This window comes from Myotis yumanensis, unplaced genomic scaffold (assembly GCF_028538775.1).
Source record: "Myotis yumanensis isolate MYYU_CA2020_CCGP unplaced genomic scaffold, mMyoYum1.0.hap1 SCAF_8, whole genome shotgun sequence".
Lineage (NCBI taxonomy): Eukaryota > Metazoa > Chordata > Mammalia > Chiroptera > Vespertilionidae > Myotis > Myotis yumanensis.
In genome coordinates, this window is record NW_027223759.1 from 53,231,361 (window position 1) to 53,252,322 (window position 20,962).

The window sequence follows — 20,962 nt, forward strand, 5'->3', positions numbered from 1 at the left end:
GGAAAAAAAGGATCAAGGTTTCTCTCTCCCACTTCTCCCCAAACTGTCCAACACAATATAATTTAGAAAAGTATAAACAATTATATGACTGTTAATTTGGATTATACAAACAAGTGCAATAGTATTATGGTCACAAATTTAATAAAAACAAGGCAATTCTTACCAAAGGAAGGTGACTCCCTTCCATCCTCTAATCCTGAATCTCTCTCTCTATCTCTCTTTCTGTGTTTATGACCACGATGCCTGTGACGTCGATGGCTTTTTCTTCCTCCCAGGGGCACATGAACTCCAATAAATAGTGTCCGATGACCTTATCAGAAGTAAAAGCACAAATTAGACTCTAAATTATTCCAGATCACAGAAGATAATGATTTACATGTTAATGAAAACTCAATTCAATTCAATCCAGCACGTAGTCTTTGTGTTTATGATGTGTGTAAATCTTGAAGTTTGGCACTGTATTTTAGTATGCCATGGATCAGTCAAAATACTATTTGGTTCTATATTTTAGGATCACCATTAGCTTATTAACTTTCTTTATAATCTCTTTGTGCCTATTTCCCATAGTTTATAATTATACTATTATCATTTTTAAAAAATCATTCTACTTTCTACAGACCTTCAAATCAGTTCACTCATCAGTTCCCTTTCCTTCACAGTTAAATGAGTGAAAACTGAGTCTTTAATAAAGCAGATTTCACCTAGGAATACCAAGTTCTGTGGAGATTTTTCAGCTCTACTGTTTCTGTATGTGGCACTTGACAGCACTGACCATTTTCTTCTCTATGACTGAACTTCTCTTGGCCCTCCTCCCTCCACCTTTGTTTTATCCATATCAGTTTCATTTGTTGGTTCTTCCATTTACCCATTCAAGGTTGGGATCCCCATGACCATAAATTTTTCTTACAATATCATACCCCAAATTGATTTACATATATATATATATAAAATCACTTAAGAAGAACAAAAATATGCTCAATTAATATTTGACAAAGGTGCAAGAGCATACAATGGAGTCAAGACAGTCTCTTCAATAAATGGTGTTGGGAAAGTTGGACAGATACATGCAAAAAAAAGTGAAACTAGACCACCAATTTACACCATACACAAAAATATACTCAAAATGGATAAAGGACTTATACGTAAGATGAGAAACCATAAAAATCTTAGAAGATTCCATAGACAGCAAAATAGCAGACATATGCCAAAGCAATATCTTCACCGATACAGCTCCTAGGGCAATGAAAACTAAGGAGGAAATAAACAAATGGGGCTACATCAAAATAAAAGGCTTCTGCACAGAAAAGAAACCATCAACAAAACAAGAAAGCCCACTGCATAGGAGAACATATTTGCCAATGTTATCTCTGATAAGGGTTTAATCTCCAAAATTTACAGGGAACTCATACAACTTAACAAAAGGAAGATAAACAATCCAATCAAAACATGGGCAACGGACCTAAATAGACAATTTTCGAAAGAGGACATACAGAAGGCCAAGAGACATATGAAATCATGCTCAAAGTCACTAATCATCCGAGAGATGCAAATCAAAACAACAATGAGGTACCATCTCACACCTGTCTTGATGGCTATCATTAACAAATCAACAAATGTGACAAGTGCTGGAGAGGATGCAGAGAAAAAGGAACCCTCTTGCACTGCTGGTGGGAATGCAGACTGGTGCAGCCACTGTGGAAAACAGTATGGAGTTTCCTCAAAAAATTAAAAATGGAATTTCCATTTAATCCAGTAATCACACTTCTAGGAATATATCCCAAGAAAACAGAAACACCAATCAGAAAGGATATATGCATCCCTATGTTCATAGCAGCACAATTTACAATAGCTAAGATTTGGAAACAGCCTAAGTGCTCATCAGCAGATGAGTGGATTAGAAAACTGTGGTACATCTACACAATGAAATTCTATGCTGCTATAAAAAAGAAGGAATTCTTACCATTTGCAACAGCATGGATGGAACTAGAGAGCACTATGCTAAGTGAAATAAGCCAGACAGAGAAAGATAAATAGCACATGATCTCACTCATTTGTGAAATATAACATAAACTGATGAACAAAAATAGAACCAGAGACATAGAAGCATCGAACAGACTATAAAACCTATAAGGGAAGGTGGGGGGTGAAGTGGTAAGAGATCAACCAAAGGACTTGGATGCATGCATATGAGCAAAACCAATGGGCACAACAGTAGTGGGGGTGAGGGCTTGTGCTTGGGGTAGGGGTGGTGGGGGAGAGGTCAATGGGGAAAAAAGGAGACTCATGTAATACTTTAAAGAATAAAGAATTTAAAAAAGAAGAACAAAAATTCAAGAAACTTAGTGATAAATGTCATTATTCTGAAATGACTTGGCATTTATTAATCCTGATCTAAATTATTTTTAAAGATGATATAAGAATAATTTTTATTTTTTAATTAGTCAAAACATTCTACAAATTAACTTCATATCATGTTAAAAATCCAAAAAGTAATAAAAATCCATATCATTGACATATGAATACTAGTATATTTTGAAAATATTAGGGAGAATAAAACAGAAATACTAAGATAAAATTTCCTATACATTTGTACCACTGTCAAGCAAAACAACAAGTTGAGATGACAGTGTTATTTTTTTTTAATCTTGAAACATAGTAAGCCTCAACATTTCCTGAATAAATAAAATGAATCCTAACAATAGGTATTTTCTAAGAAAAAAAGAAAAGGAGAATTTCAATTTTGACAGGCTATCAGACAGCTTGAGGCTGGATATTTATAGCACTCAAAGAGAGGCTTACAGTTCAAGTTAGTCAAGAAACAGGTTAATAAGAAATGCTTATAGGATATGATAGCTGCACCTAGAAAAGGATAACCATCCAATTGTTACAAACTCAAATCCAAAGAAAACAGCAGTAAATAATACAAATTTAAATACAAATAAAAGCAGTAAATAATACTAATCTGTAGGAGTTCATAACAGAGTGAAATCAAGGATAACCTGGGCAACAAGGGAAGTTTCATGGAAAGGTAAGACTTGAGTTGGGCCATAGTATGTAGAGCATGGGGGAAAATAAGGTGAGATAGAGCATCTACTTGGGCATTGGTTTTTTCCTCTCTATTGCTTCTGGGAATTCTTATGTCACCATGCAATCAGGTCTATCAGATATGTTTAATTTTATATATATATAACCACCAGTATATACTCCCTTGGCACCTTATACTTCCCAATAAAACTTTTCAAATTTTAATCAAATAACTAATGATATTATCAGGTACATAATGCTCCTGATAGGATCTATACTTAGCAATACGGTCTGTTTAACCATGTTTCTATTTTCAATACCTGGCATATTAAGAGCTCAGCAAGTGTTTCTTGAATAAATAAGTGAAAACAAATCTTAACCCCTTTTTACAGCATTTTATGCTGCAGTAGGCTGAAAAATTCAAATGCTGGCTCACAAAAGGGGAGATCAGACTTCAAGGAATAGGATATGTATTGGCAAGTGAAATGTAGATGGTATGCCTTGTGAAGGGGGGTGGGGAACAAAAAGGGTCCAGAAATATATATTAGCATACTTAACCTGTTTTTACCAGGAAGTAAACAGAGTTGTTATTTCCTTAAACATTTATTGCAATAAACATGGATTTATACTGACATATAGAAATTGTTTCTCATTTTTCAGTTTTTTGCAGGAAATTTTGGGTGAAAACAATGACTTGCACAAGTGCCTGAAGCTGGCTCGCCCAGTTCTCCTGAGGCAGCTGTGCACACCTCTTCCTCACTGTGTGTTCATTTGATGATGTGAAATCAGCCACAGAAAAAAATAGGTAACCATGAATTTTGACAAATGCCATAAATCAAGCTGTGGGTGGGTTGGGGAGGGGATGTTTAGTGGGAGTGTTATCAGAACATCATTACCTGGTGCCTGATAGAAAAACGGAAACATAAAGATGAAATTTCCTAATTTTTCTTTTCTTTTTCTTTCTTTCTTTCTTTCTTTCTTTATTTATTTATTTTTGGCTGCTGACAGTTTTCTGTACTGAGAGGTGATCTGCTCAAGTTACCTTAATAAGGCTGCCTTCACTTTCTAGAAAGATCCACTTGTGCAGTTCTATAATTACGTGGTTATTGCGTAAATATCCACCTCTGAGTGAAGAATATAAAATAATTATTTGGGGTGAGAGAAAAGCATAAAGCTCAGATGCTGGAAAGTGAAATTAGGAGGTATCCTGTATCCATTGTCATCCTCACATTTACATATGTTTTACAAAGAGTCTATTTGGAAGAAGAAAAGCTAAACCCAAGTCCCTTGGTTTGAGATTTAAAGTCACTAAGCCATTTACGGTGCCCTAAATGACAACAAGCAGAAATGGATACATTCCCTCTTTCCATCCCCATCTGGAGGAAAGATCACCTCTGGGAAGAGAGTCTGGCCCACTTTCCAAACTCAACAGCAGCCACTAGACTACAAAGGATGTGTGCGCACACACCACTGGATCTATGCCCATCACATGACTGATGCTAAAGGCCTTTACAACAAAGTCACTTAGGTATGAGTGGAGAAGGGGGACACATGTGCCCTTACAATAAGGGAAATTAAAGACCTGGGTCACTAAGAAGTTTAATACTTAAGGCTCAAGGCAGGTTTTGGTACATGTGTATGTGGATGAGGAGGTTATGTGGCTAACTGAAGAACTGAAGAACTCTGTACAGATAAATTATGAAGGATCAATAGCTGTAGTGGACCGGACCTCCCACCACATGATGGGGGCGGGGGGTAGTCACATAACTCTAGTGTAACTTGCATTACCCCAACTCCTTGGATGCCACCAGATTTCTACCTGGTGGCAGAAGAAACTGAAACTATAGTAATAGGCTAGGCTGTCCAGTGTTAAACATTTGTTGACATAAATCTTGAGGGGCAAATCTAGCATATAAGGATCATAATTTTATCTTTATGTTTCACTGCTATATTATTAATACCTGGATTAGTGTCTAGCACTTAATAATAGGCACTCAAAAGAGAGTTGGAGGAATGACTGAATGTGTGAATCTGGTGTTCATTTCATTCTCACCTGAGGATAGCAACAGGTTAGAGGCATTAAAGTCTGACTCAACCACTTAGTTCAGTGGTTCTCAACCTTGGCTGCACATTAGAATCACCTGGGAATCTTTTTAAAATCCTGATTTCTGGGCCTCATCCTCCGGAAATTCTGTTTCTTTGTTACTAATGTTGTGGCTCCACCCCATAACAAAGAAACAGAATTTCCGGAGGATGAGGCCCAGAAATCAGGATTTTAAAAAGATTCCCAGGTGATTCTAATGTGCAGCCAAGGTTGAGAACCACTTACTTAGTTGAAGTAACCCTAGGAAAACTTGGGAGGAGAATTCCAGGAGAAATACCATATATTTCCAGAACTCTACCAGGCAGGTAGTACCTCTGAGTTATTATATTTTGAATGCTAACCAAATATGACTTAATTTTACATCTCAAGATGATAAAGCCAGACATAACTTTTTTATTTAAAAAAATTATATTTGACTAGAGGCCTGATGCATGAAATTCATGCAAGAGTAGGCCTTCCTTCCCCCAACTGCCAGCACCAGCTCCCTTCTGGCACCTGGGACCTGGGCTTCCCTCCGACCGCCAGCAGGCACCTGGAACCCAAGCTTCCCTCGCAGGCTTGATCAGGAAGGTCATCCGTAAGGACATCCGGTCTAATTAGCATATTACACTTTTATTATTATAGATGGCATTTTTTTTTACCACATCTACCCTACTTCAAATTTCTTTCTTCTTCAAAAAGGTATAGAGTAAGTTTCTGTGGTTTTCAAAAGGCATGAACAATTTACAGGATATTTTTTAAACCCTTCGTTTATAAAGAGTGAGCAGTTCTTTTCAAATGTAAAACTTATGAACTTATCTTGACTTTAGAGAAAGAGAAATGGAGAAGGTGAGAGAGAGAAACATCGATGTAAGAGAGAAACACTCCTCCCAGGCATGTGTCCTGACCAGAAATTGAACCAGCAAACCTGTGGTGCATGCAACAATGACCAACCATCTGAGCCATACTAGCCAGGCAAAAGTGTTTTTTAATAGTTCAAGAGAATGCAGATTAATCAATATTAAGAGAAAGTTAAAATGAGATAGCAGGAGATAAATAAGCCATTTCTATAAACAGTCAATAGCTTAACTTACTAAGCATGACTTTCATTTCATGATCAACATTGTTACTGCATTGGTGTTGCTGACACTATAGTTTTGTATTAATCACTGAGATATCATAAAATGATTTCTTGCTATACTATTATCTAAATAAATCATGGTAATATATCATTATAAGAAAAAAAAGTTATTCAAAGAAAAAATAGGTATAATTCTAAATACTTTAGCTAGAAATTAGAAATCTTTTGCTAATAAGACTGTAATTCTTTAATTACAAAAGCTCCTAAGGTAACCTAAAAGCAGTTTTTAAAGTAGTCAAAAAACAATATTCATAACCTTCTTGCCACACGGACAAAACAAATAGAAAATTAAAATTTTGCTTTCTCCTAATTACGATTTCAGTCATTGTAGGTTCCTGCGTTATCTTCCCAGGTGAAGCTCATTAAGGGTAAAATGATAGAGAAAGGAAGGAAAGAAAATCATATTTTTTTGTTCATTGTGCCATTAGCAGTTCTGACATGCTAATGGCAGTAGAAATGACAAGGTAACCAGAAAAGAGGGAAGATAGATAGGGAGTAAACAAACTTACTGGGAGAAAATATAAAAGAGAGCATTGAAAAAAGTAGTCTCAGACTACTTGTCCCCATAATGGAATCTGTTCTACTGAGGTTCTAGTGATACCTATACTGCTAAAATTATAGGCATATATTATTTAAAAATCAAGAACATTGCCCTAGCTTGTTTTGTTCAGTGGATAGAGCATCGGCCTGTGGACAGAAGGGTCCCAGGTTCGATTCCGGTCAAGGACAGGCTTGGTAGGGGCACATGCAGGAGGCAACCAATCAATGTGTTTCTCTCACATAGAATTTCTCTCTTTTTCTCTCCCACTCCCTCTAAAAATTAATGGAAAATATCCTCGAGTGAGGATTAAAAAAAATCAAGAATATTACCTTTTTCTATTATTTAATAGGTATTTATTATCAGTATGTATATCCATTGACAAATTTTAAATGTAAACATTTATGTGCAAAGTAGCCACTGTAATTTTTTTTCTCAATGGGGAATCAAATGCCCTATCAACATCACTGGTTATCTAAACCTCCTTAGAAAATAAAGAGCATAGAACAGAAACCTGGCTCAGTGCTTGTATCCCATTAGCACTTAACTCTTATTGGTGAATGACGATAACTTCATGAGAAAAGTCCCAATGGATTGGTAGTCTACTCCTGCTTATACTGTGAGAAGGTCCTGTAGAAAGAAGATAACCTGTGGAGGCTATGATTGCATGCAGCCAAGGAGCTTTAAAGTAGGATGTCCCACCTGGGAAAGATTAGCAAGTGACATAGAGACTTAAGAAATTTATCATGAAATAAACTAAGTTGATCTCCTTCATTGGACCACTCCCACACTATTAAACTACATAACTAAATAAGGAACACACAGAAGTCTCAAATCCCTGGAAAAATTAAAATAAAAGTATAGTATTAACATAACCCTATATGATAATACAGGATGTAGCAAAAGTAGGACTGCAGTTGTTTACTTGTGTATTAGTATTTATTAATTTTTGTACTATTTTCCATACAAACAACTGTAAACCTACTTTTGTCCCACCCTGTATTAAGAAGCTTTGATTATTTGTGGTTTGTCAATAAAGAAATAATATATCTGCCATAAAATTCTCACTTTAAGAATGATCTGTATTTAACCATTTGACTCCCAAGCAGCGCGATCGCGCTGCTGAGATTTTATGTCGAGAAAACATACGATTCGTTTGAGTCCCAGGGGGTATTGAAAAAACACTGTCGAAGAATCCCAAACAGCGCAACCGCGCTTTCTCTAAATGAGTACGAAAAGACCCAAACAGCGTGATAGAGCTTGTTTTATTTTATGTCGAGAAATACCAAACAGCACGATCGCGCTGCTTGGGACTCAAACGGATATATATATATATATATATATATTATATATATATATACCCAGTGACCAGAATGGCAGAACGACCAGAACAACCAGAATGACCGGTGGCTATGGCACATACTGCAGTAGCCAACCAGCCTGGTCTGGACCCTGACCGGACCCCCTGGCTGGCCCGGCCCCCAATCTGCCCCAACACCCCAATCAGGGGTGGGCCCAGCCGGCCAACTGCCTGTGGCCCCTCCCACCCCCCCCACTGGCCCAACCCGATGCTCCCCCATCAGGGCAGGATGGCAGGACCCCACCTGTGCATGAATTTGTGCACCGGGCCTCTAGTATTTAATATAATGAAAAAAACTCTTTTTACCTATTATATCTCTGAAATAGTAATTGATTGAAAATATTGCATATGCATACATACACAAAAAACAGTTACCCTCATTCACAGAAAATATGGTTTTAAGTCACATAAATAGCAAATACTCCAAATACGGTACTGTGTCTTATAGAGAGTAGTAAAAAGCCTGACTTTAAGGAGCCATGGAGACAGATTTATAATATAGGCTCTTATTCTACAATTGGCTGCCTAAAAACTGACATCCTAAGTTAGGGATGCAAAATGTACAACCAGGACTCCTAAATTATGAAACCATAAATTTGCAGAATTGTTTAGCCACATATATACATTAGAATATGTTACTAATCTCATACAAACACATCTATTAACTACTTGTACATGGTGTAAAAACCATATGCAAATTTTTAAAAATACTTCAGATATTTCAAATTTCCTTAGAATTACAATATACTGTAAAAGTAGACTATAAATAACTATCAAGTTACCACTCATTTCAAATATAAAAAATATCATTAATAAATTATGTACCAAAAAAATTGATGTGGGTCACATACAAAAATTATGTGAAACAGTTAAAGTGAAGAAACATGGAAATAATATATAACTCACCTGAGAGTTCATTTTAGGAATTAAAGCAAATTCTATGAATAAAAACTTTAAGAGAACATTCTCTTATTTGGTTCTTATATTTAGGATACACATGAAAAAATAGAACAGTTCATTATACAATGTGCACAGGTGGCATAGATAGCTCAATAAGGGAATGAAATTTACTATTAGCTTTTTTTTTTTCTGAAATCTTCAGTATTAGTCTGTCTTCCTAATTTCCATCCTCAAATATCCAAAGTGTTTGGCATGCAAAATATACAATTTTAAATGGATTCTGTGTAATTAATTAACTCTACTAATTATTACCAGTGCATCAAATACAACTTAGAATTGCCCTATCAATTGACTTTGAAAATCCTTTTATCAACAACACTAAGTTGCACAAAAGTTAACCAATAATAGCAGGGGAAAATGCTTCTTTCTTTTTCAAAGAACAGATATTTGGAATAGAGAAACAATATGATTATTTATTTTATAGTGCAGCAGAGACAAGAATCCTATATAATAAAAGGGTAATAAGCAAATTGACCCTAATGGAGGAACAACTGGTCGCTATGATGCACACTGACCACCAGGGGGCAGACATTCAACGCAGGAGCTGCCCCGTGGTGGTCAGTGCGCTCCCACAGGTGGAGCTCCACTGAGCCACAGGCCAGGCTGAAGGGCTCCCAGGCTGCCAGAGGGATGTCTGACTGCCAGCTTAGGCCCGATCCCCAGGGGAGCGAGTCTAAGTCAGCAGGTGGACATACCCTGAGGGCTCCTGGGCTGCCAGATGGATGTCTGACTGCCAGCTTAGGCCGATCTCCCGGGGAGCCGGCCTAAGTTGGCAGGTGGACATCACCAGAGAGCTCCTGGACTGCAAGAGGGCACATCCCTGGAGTGCATAAATTTTCGTGTACCGGGCCTCTAGTTTAAAATAAGAGAACAAGAAGTTATAATGAAAATAGTCTCCAGTGGTAGTGAGGTTTCTTTCCTATTTGTGAAAATGGGAATTTACTAATTATAAAACTTACAAATGTTTGCAAAATCATTTGGAGAATTATTGTGATATGGGTACTAATTATCAAATTCCTTATTGCTTCATAATATGCCCATCTCAACTTTTAAAAATAGTCATGATCAAGTGAATACATGTGCTCCAGTCTTCCAGTTAATGGCCATCTTGCTGCATCCAGTCACCTATAAACAAGGTGCATTTGAATCCCGGCTCTAAGGCTTGGTAGTCATGTGGATTGGGCAAGTCAATCTTTTGTGTTTAGTTTCTTTATTTGTAAAATGGAGATCATAATAATACTTACCCCATTGAGTAAAATCAAGGATTAATTCATTCTTCACTATCTGAACTACCTCTTACAAATATTTAAATTTCATCTCCAGTCATTCTTTACCTCTGGGCACACTATCCTAATGCTTTAGCCACACCATGTTTGCCATCCCCTGCATACAACTGGTCCTTCCTTCTTTGCCTTCAGAACTCCTATTCATTTTTCAAAGCCTGCCTCTGCCTCTCTGAAGCCACCTTTGGTCTCTCTCAGCAGATTCCACATTTTCCTTCTAGTGACAATTTTTTGGAAATGAAAGATTAGAAAGAAAAAGTCTAGGCCTAATTTTTAGCTTTTTCTTTTCTTTTTTTTCCACCATATTATTTTTTACCTCAGTTGTAAAATACTATATTATAATTATAGGTAATACCATTGATAAATCAGAATCATGTTGTATGATAGCTTTGTGCTAGGTGCTTTTATTACATTATCTCTGGACATTGGGTCAATTATACATTAAGGTCCGCAAAGGTAATAAACTAGTAACATAACTATTTTTCCCCTCAAATGTAATGAGCAAAAGAATATCAAGATAGAGGTATCATTTTCTCTATTAAATCCTTGACTTTAAAGTAATTTAATATTTGCTAAAAGCAATATATGATAAAGAAAATGTTGTTTTTATTTAATTTTTAAGCCAGATTTAAAGATTAGTTTAACTTTTCCATTAAAGTTTTATATTTATGAATTCTTGAATAACAGAATAAAATGTAACTAGGTTTATCTTCATACAGCAAAACATAATTAGAAACTACTTTATTTACATCTTAGATGTTTGAAGGGTGATTAAATATTTGATGAGTGTTAATTATGTACCTAATTACATTACACAAATTTAATTTCTTAGTTACATATTATTGAACAAATCAATACAACACACAATGAAAGACCATCTCACACTCATTAGGATGGTTACTATCAAACAAACATAAAGTAAGAAGTGTTAGCAAGGATTTTGTTTAGCATCTATCTAGTTTAATAAAAAGTGCTGGATATCATGGGAGAATGTAATATGTATAAGGTGAAATTTGTCCCTCAATAAGCTTATAATCAAATAAGAAATATAACACAAGAAAAGATGCAAACTCTGAAAGAGAAGTTGGGAGGAGGAAGATAATTATTCTGCCAGCAGGAGTCGGGTAACACCAATGTATGAGCAGAATTGACATTCTACTTCCATATGGAGGAAAGTCACTAATAAATGGAAGAGATGAGAAGGAGGTAATGGACTATTGCAAAATAAGCCACGTGGTAGCATCAATTGCAGCTGCTGTATCAGATATAAGCTCTCTGTTAAAGCAGATGAACATGACCTCAGGTATAGGGTGATGTTGCTATTTATTGTTGATCTGGCAATTGCATTTTTTATTACTATCAAGAAGGAGCACCAAAAAAAACATTCCCTTGGGAAGTACAACAACATACAGGGTGTCCCCAAAATGTATATACACCTTGAATGATTACAAACTCAGTATTTATTAACATACAGTTCAACTTCAAAATTTAAAAGAATCTATATAAATGAATAACTCTTTTGTCAATGCCTGTTTTCTGTAGTGGACAACCTGGTACATACTTTAGGTCTTTAAAAAATGGTGGGCAGCCTGGCCAGCATGACTCAGTGGTTGAGGGTCTACCTATGAATCAGGAGGTCACAGTTTGATTCCTGGTCTGGGCACATGCCCAGGTTGCAGGCTTGATCCCCACTGGGGGGGTGTGGGAGGCAACCAATCAATGATTCTCTCTCATCATTGATGTTTCTTTCTTTCTCTCCCTCCCTGAAATCAATAAATATACATATATATATATATATATTTACATATCTATATATATATGTGTGTGTGTGTATATATATATATATATATATATATATAAATGGTGGGCAAAGCAGGGGGTGGAGTGAGGAATGGAGGACATCTGTAATAGTAGCAACAATAAAATTAAATTAAAAATAAAATAAAAATAACACTGATCTCTGCCATTTCCCATCACCTGCAATACTGATTTTCATTTCCTCTCATGGCCAAGGCAAAGAGTTTCAGAGCCTTTTCACTCACTGAAATAGTTCTCAAGCCTCAGACAAAGAAACGGATGTGAAGGTCCTGCCAATTACCAAATATGTCCATCAGTACTGTTCAGGGGCCAGGGAAATGATCACTAAGTGGGTCAGCTTCCTCAGGAAACAGACTCTGAGGAGCATTCAAGGGTTTGTTGAAGAGAGCTGCCTGCAATAACATCTGTGAGGAAATATGGGCAGCAGCATTGGGAAGCGAACGAATTACAGTACAGCTGCAATGAAGACTTCAGTTTCCACAGCAGGCTCTGAAGCTGGGACAACCCTTCAGAGTTATACCAAATTGAGCGGGGCGGGGCGGGGTGGGGGGGAGCAGGGATGAGAGTGGAGGGAGTTAAATTCCTTCACTGATCATGAATTGAGTTCAATAGGCAAGGAGCAGCTCCTTAAGCTAAATGTCATTTCTGGGGAATGATTAGGTGTGAACCAACTGCAGGCAACACCCATGGCAAATGGGGAAATAAATGCCACAGTCCTTAAGAGGGGACATTGGTGATTCATCATAACACCCACTACTGGGTTGACAGATTTAGAAATTTTAAAAAATATATAAATACAATTATTACCTGGCCTACCTAGACTAAAGGGTTATTTATTGTTTATCTAAAATTCAAATTTAACTGAGCATTGTGTATTTTATCTAGTCACTGTATCCACTGCACTTGTACTAAAGGGTAAGTACAAGAAAGAATTTCAAGGGTATTATTCCTTTTGTAATTTTATTCTTTAAACACTACTAGTTCCACAAGAATGTGGGAGACCAAAATGAAAATTGGTTAACCTCAATAATTTGGGCTCTATTCGAGATTCTGAAGTGGTCCAACTATAGAGATTCCATGCTGCTAGCTACATTTTACCATCAGAAACAGAAGTTTGCTTAGGAAGAATACTAGCAATATTAATGAGGGAGGATTGTGATAAAGACATAGCACTCAGTATACAGAAAGGGAAAGGATTGGAGCAAAGGCAGTAAGAACAAAAAGGAAGGGATGAGAGGAAACATCCTGAGATAGTTTCAAAGAATTTTCTGACTACATGATGTAGAAAAATAAGAAGTGAGCAGAATCTAGTAAAATTGCATGCTCTTGATTTTATGTAATGAGGAGAAGAGAGAAATGATGCAAGATATATGTAAAACAAGAGAATAAATAGGTTTAGAAGGAGAAAATTATATATTTGACAAATCATTCATCAGAATGTATAATATGTATGAATACTCTAATACACACCAAACTGTTGATATTGATCAGGTATTCATTTTCCATTAAACATATTTCACCTGAGACTTTATAGATATTTTTAACCATCTGGAATTTCTACAAGCTGTACTAAGGATGTTAAATTATACCAGTAACTCTATTAGCTAAGTATATACACAGTTCTGAGAAACTGTAATTTTCAAAATTAAAATTTTAATTCCAAGGTTGGTTGCCACAGGGTGGGGGTTGGGAGAAATGGGAAGTTATTGGCCAAAGGGTACAAACTTCTAGTTATAAAATGAGTATATTCTGGGGATCTATTATACTGCATGGTGACTACAGTTAATAACACTGTATTATATACTTGAATGTTGCTAAAAGAGTAGATCTTAAATGTTTACCACACACAAAAAAAGGTAATTAGGTAAAGAGATGGATGTGTTAACTAACCTTATTATGTTAATTATTTCTTAATAAATATGTGTATCAAATCACCATATAATACACCTTAAATTTACACAGTTATATATCAATTATATCTCAGTAAAATAAAATTAAAACAAATAAATAAAACTTTAATTGAAGGAAGATTTTATAAAATGTGATTGTTCTCAATAGCAATTCTGAAGTCTATTTCATTTAAAATAAATATTTATTGGTATGTTTCATCTACATTACTAAAGAAGCTCTTACAAAGTAGAGCTCTGGTCTTGTCCTTTAATTACACAAAGAGAGAAACTACCGCCACCATTACCCTCAGTAATGCTACCGTTATACCTGGCATTCTCCCACCTATATTACGCTGCCAGTTTATTTTTCCTAAACCATGCCATCCATTACACTGCACCTGTGCTATTTTCTGATTCAGAGTAATTAGTCCAGTAAACACGAATAGATTAATTCTTTGTATGCATCACAGCAGAATCCTCCATAGCATCCTCAAATGCCAGGATATTAATCTGCTTAGTATGGTTTGGGACCAGAAGAAATATTTAGAAAGTTAATATAAACAAGGTGTTGTCTATTTTTCTTCATAAGTCTAAAATATAACATTATACTTGCATCCTATGATGTTAATTTGAATCACCAGTGAGCCACACTTATTTACTACTGGGATTAAAATACCCACCATAAGACATCTATAAACAGAACAAAATCTGGTTTATGAATTGTTTTGCCAATCATAAATCTATTTTAATAAGCATCATATACTATCACCCATATTCCCTAACCATTCCCAATAAAAGAAAATGTATGTAATACATGTTCATATGATAATTAAAGTGACCTTATTAAATATTATCTTTGTATTATGTATTTTCTATCCAAACGAACCATTCAGTATTCTGCTATATTTATTAACATACTAGAGGCCCAGCACATGAAATTCATATGTGGGTATGGTCCCTAGGCCTGGCCTGCGATCAGGGCCATCTTCCCCAGCTGCCCACAGCTGGCCCCACCCCCTGGCACCACCCACCCCCGGTTCCCCATTCACCATCGGACAATCAGAGCCTGCTGGTCAGGGAAAGGGACCAAGAGGTGGTCAGTGCGCCTCATAGTGACTGATCGAGCGGTCGTTCTGGTCATTCCACCATTAGGGTCAATTTGCATTATATAAGATTATTAACTGTTAATTTCCAATTATTCATGTGTGGATTATCCATCATAGTTTTTAAACCCAAGATGGCTTTTCCTTGGAATTGAGTATATTTTAGGCTAATTTTTTAGTTTACTAGGTATTCTTGTGTGTGTTTAGTAAAAATAAGTATAGCTTAAGACATAAGTAGAAAGATAAATCTGCTGCTGGAAAAAAAAGTGATATAATACATTTCAAATCTAATAAATAATTATTTTATGATCCATAATACGTTTATGTTTTTCAACGTTCTGCTCCCTTCAATTTGTGCAATGAATATGGATAGCATAGCAAGTCACTATGTATATCCGTAGGCATAGCCTTCCCAGACCTGGGTATTTTCTGGGCACCCAATCCAAATGTCAGGCACACAGTAGCTATAGCTGTTGAAAGTTGTCTCTAAATATTTTATATTAATTCTCCTGTTATTTAATTGTTGTAGCTAAAGATAAAACCTACAAACAATGAATTTAATTGTAATTTATGTGGTTATATTGTAATCACTAAGGGGCGTAAACACTTCTTTCTCAGCTGCAATGATTGTTGGGAGCTACTTATGATTAGTTTTACTTAAGATTACCTGGGTTTCACTTTTTAACCAAAAGATAAAAAATACCAAATATCTTGTATCTCACTAGTAATAATTTCTGATTAAAAAATAAAAATGAACTAGTAGTGTAGTAGATACATTAAATTGCAGTGAAATGACAACTATTAATACTTATTGTAACTCTTATGTCAGGTACTATTTTAAGTATTTTTCTCTTAATTCTTAAAAAAAAAAAAACTTTAGAAAATACATTCCATTGTTATCCTTATTTTAACAGTGCACAGAAGTTAACTGGCTGAAGGTTCTGTAGTAAATAAGGCAGAACTTACATTTGAAACCAGTACAATTTTGGTTTCAGAGTTACTACCAAAAATATACCACATCCCTGTTGAAGTATTTGACCTTCTTCCTTATTGAAGAGAACACAAACAAATGGTGCCTCCAACCACTTTCTCTCCTAGATATCTGAGTAAAACCGGAATGCCACATTGTCTTTAACTCTATTCCAGTGACCGCCTGCTCTGACAACTAGGCTGGGTTGGATGTCTCTCCTGTCCTATTCTCCCCTCTCACATACCACCACACTTACTAGTCTGACATCATTTTTTTTCTTTTCATTCCCCTGTTGATTGTAACTCTTTGAAGTAAGGAATATTAAAATATTGGAGCACAACACAGTGCCTGGAATACAGTAGAGGTTCAGTAAATGTCTGCCAAAGAATGTTCTTACATTTTCAGGTCTGCCTATTGGCGTTGCAGTTGCACCAAAACAATCACATCCACCGCCACCTGTATTCTGATATTGACTGTTGCAATTCTCTACATTGTGACATATTTCACATTCTCTTTGAAACAAAGATAAGGATAGCTATCCCAAGTGGGGAAAATGTCTTACCTTCTAAATCTTCTTTCTCAAAGTGTGTTTTGAGAATAGAGCGAGTTCCACCCCTATCCACAACTGCCTCTTCATCATTTCTCTGTAGAATGGGAAAAAGGAAGACTAAATGGAAATACATGTATTTTCTTACTTTCAGAAAATAAAAGTTTTTCAGAGATAAGAATACTATTTATTTACAAAATATGTCTGTTAAAGAAATAATAATTGAAATTAATAAAGGTATTTTTAAAGTTATAAGCTCTAAGTATCTTCCTTTTTTGTTTCCAACATTTTAATTAAATTTATTGCAGTGACATTGATTAATAAAATTATATAGGTTTCAAGTGTACAATTCTATGATACATTCTCTATATTTTGCTTTGAGTGTTTGCCACCCAAAGTCAAATTTCCTTCTGTTACCATATATTTGCCCACCCTCCCCCCACCATTAACCCTTACTAGCCTCTCTACCCCCCTTTCCTCTGGTAACCACTATAGTATTGTCGGTGTCTATGAAATACTGCCATTGTGACAGCATGGATGGATCTTGAGAATATCATGCTAAGCAAAATAAGTGAGAAAAAGTAAAAAAAAAAAAACATGATTTCACTCATAGGTGGGATTTAAAACTGAAAGCAACAAATGAACAAATAAGAAAAATAAGCAAGCACTCATAGACAGACAACAGAAAATAAACTTGTAATATGATCTAATATTTTAGAGTTTTAATTTAGTCAGTTAAACCTATTTGTATATGACTATTTTATTTGAGTACCAAGTGTTAATTTAAGGAGAAGGATAAAATTAATTTGGCCACATATTTAGAGATGAAATAGCATTTGATTTCCCATGAAATTGAAGACAAACATTCCAGTTGGCAACATTTGTTAGTGATATAGAAAATGGAAAATAAACAGTTATCTTGCTGATTTAGTAACATGCATTTCTATCTCTAATAAAGAATTCTTGTTAACAAGATGACATTTTGAACTACACATAGAAAATATAAAAATCATTAGCATTAACACCACTCATGCTATGGTAGAGTGACATAATTCCATTGCCATTAAAAATAGGGTTGGGGGGGGTCTAATCCCTTGAAAGCAATTAGTAGCAATTATTAGGTAAACTACAACTCTAATTATTTTGTTTTAGTATAATGCATTTTATTCAAACTAAACTGTAAAGTAGAGTCATGTGAATTAACTTTCATTCGGTTTCTTTTTTTTTTTTTAACCTATTTAGAATGGCTGCGCAAAGGTTCTAGCCTATGCATATTTTACATATTCAAAACAATACGCCCACTGATTTGGTTCTCAATAAAATAATGGGGAGAAGGGTGAAAATAGTTCATTTTGACCATACAGAAATACACAAAATACAAAATACTAAAGGAAAATGCAGATTCCTTTCAATGTTTATATGATTGGTAACACCTATCTATTTCTAAGCCTATCATTGTATATAGTAGAAGGGCATGTTTGAAACCCTGTAGTCCTTTGTCTTTCTGAACATGTGAACTGAGACAGGTCAGGGCGAAGTGTTTGAAATCAGAGTTAATGAAACCTACACTATAAATGAGAGAAAAATGAAAATAAAGATATAATTCAGAACCCATTGCTCTTCTGCTTGGCAAAATTTTAAAAATCTGTTAGTTTGAGCAATAATAGCAATAGAAAAAACTAAAGATGGTATTTATAGAATATTCCTGAACCAAACAAATGCAAGTTTCAGCCTACTTAGAATCTATTCTTGATATATTTACAAATAGAACTTATCATCTGTGTGAGATATATTCAAATATATGTCACATTGGAATGCATCTCTAACCTCTGGAGTGTTGTTAAGATAAATGCCAAAAGCTAATTATGCATCCATGTTCAAAGGTCAGACGGAAGACTATTCCACTATATTTTACAATGGCGGTCTCTTAAAACAATTGCAAAATGGAAAGCTTTATATAGAATATAATAAGATGTTTTCTCCCAGTACAATTTTGATTTCAAGACCTGAATCTTTTTTAACTGATTATATAAAATATGTATACTGTTCACATATAAAAGATATTCTATTGATTAGCTAATGTAAAAATACTGAGATAAAATGAAATTTTGAAGAAGAGCAGAGGGAGATCTAAATAGGAAATGGTAACTCTTTAATTACTATAAAATTGTACACAGAAGTGATCTGTTTTAATATTTCTTTTAAATAACAAGAACTAGAAGCTAGAATATGAATGTAACTCAATGTAAGTGATTCATTTTTGGGTTCCTATACATTATTCCCTTTAAATACTCTCGATGTCTCATAGATACATCAAATGAATGATCTTTTAGGCTGAAAATTCTCTACACAAATAAAGAGGGACATACATCACTGGGTGTCAGTCTATGTTGTAATCTCAATACACCAGTAAAATAAATTATTATTTCATTTTGTACTGTTAATCTTTTTAGATTTGTTGAAAATCAAACATATTAGTATAGCCTAATTCCTATGTATCTTTATTCATTTAGGAACAAATTTTAGCCCTGTACAGGGAGAGACACATAAATGTGTTATATTGCCTCTCAATACAATTACCTTTGCTACGCTATTAGGTAAATATTTATTAAGATGATTGATTTCAGTAAATAGGATAGAACAATCTTTAAAATTTTTTGGACATTACCCATTGTGATATACAGCTCAACACAATCACATACTTACATATATGTAACCAAAACAAAAATTTCACAAATGAATACTTACTCTTACTATAAACAATGTGTCCTGATATTTTCTATTGTAGGATATTCTATTTCATTTAAAAATACCAGTTATTATTTATTAAATCTATTTCAGGACTTAAAAATTAATTGTAGCCTGCAATTTGAAAATCACTGGTAGAGACTGTGGCTCTGAGACTGAGAAACAGTAACTAACACACAGAGATAACATCTTAATCCATTTATGTAAGCCTCTAACCAATAATAATAATAATAATAATAATAATAATAATTTACTCTTCAAATCAAAATTTTTCAATTTCTGAAGTTTCTGCCATGTTAAGTTTAAGGACATATTATTGTAATGGCATATACCACACATCTTTTCCTGATCTATTTTGACTTAGTTTTCCATATCTCCCATTCCTTCTCAAGGAAAATATAAGATTATATACTATCCTTTCTAGTTAAACTCTGCTTATGACTAAATTTAATTTGTATTCAGCCATTTTAAAAGACACATTCTATGTAATTGGCATAACCCAAATGTATTCTATAATTTTCTAAAATATGATTACTTCTAAACATTAAGACATTGTTCTATTGAACTTCAATGTTTATAAATGTAAATTAGAAATATGTATCCTCCAAAAAAGTTTTTAAAGGAAAGAGTTTTGTTATTATTATTTTAACTGGACAATTATAAACTAGAGGCATGGTGCATGAAATTCGTGCACTGGGGGGGCATCCCTCAGCCCAGCCTGCACCTCTCCAATCTGGGACCCCTCGGAGGATGTCCGACTGCCGGTTTAGGCCCAATCCCAACCACTCGCCTGCCTGCCTGCCTGCCTGATTGCCCCTAACTGCTTCTGCCTGCCAGCCTGAACACCTCCTAACCACTCCCCTGCCAGCCTGGTCAACACTTAACTGCTCCCCTGCCAGCCCGATCACCCCAACTGCCCTCCCCTGCTGGCCTGATCACCCCTAACTGCCCTCCCCTGCAGGCCTGGTCCACCCCAACTGCCCTCCCCTGCTGGCCTGATTGCCCACAACTGCCCTCCCCTGCCGGCCATCTTGTGGCTGTGGGCGTCACCATCTTTGAGGGCGGGGCAGTAAATTAGCATATTCTCTCCTTATTGGTTGTGGGCACTGCCATCTTTGAGGGCGGGGAAGTCAATTAGCATATTCCCTCTTTTAGATAGGATAGCAGAAAAAAAACACTTTCTACTCAACTCTCACATTTGAAGTGACCTTGAACCAGTACACCCTCTCTTAAAAGAGCAATTAATATGGGCCTGCACATTTAAGTGTTAAAATCTTCAGAAAAACATAACAATTTATTCTAGGATTGTTTGTAAATATCATTAAGCTCTTTGTGAATACATATAAAAATGCATTTTTCTGACTTACCAGAACTCTTGAGCACAGTTTTCAACGAGATAAATTTTTCTAGTTTTATAATCCAAAATCTAACAGCAATCCCATGAGCAGGAAGATTAACTTTTTCATGTCCTTTTGATAAGTCTTATCTCATTTGAGAA

General features: G+C 35.3%; 1 protein-coding gene across 7 annotated transcripts in view; it reads right to left on the reverse strand.

Annotated features, from left to right (window-relative positions):
- SLC4A10 (solute carrier family 4 member 10) overlaps positions 1-20,962 on the reverse strand; it is a 228,564-nt gene that overhangs the window by 136,954 nt on the left and 70,648 nt on the right. For all 7 annotated transcript variants that reach the window (XM_070422867.1, XM_070422869.1, XM_070422871.1 and 4 more), the window contains exons 2-3: positions 16,732-16,813; positions 164-310 (exon numbers count right to left, since the gene is read on the reverse strand). In XM_070422867.1, coding sequence (XP_070278968.1) covers positions 164-310; positions 16,732-16,813 — 229 coding nt within the window. The remainder of the gene's footprint in view (positions 1-163; positions 311-16,731; positions 16,814-20,962) is intronic.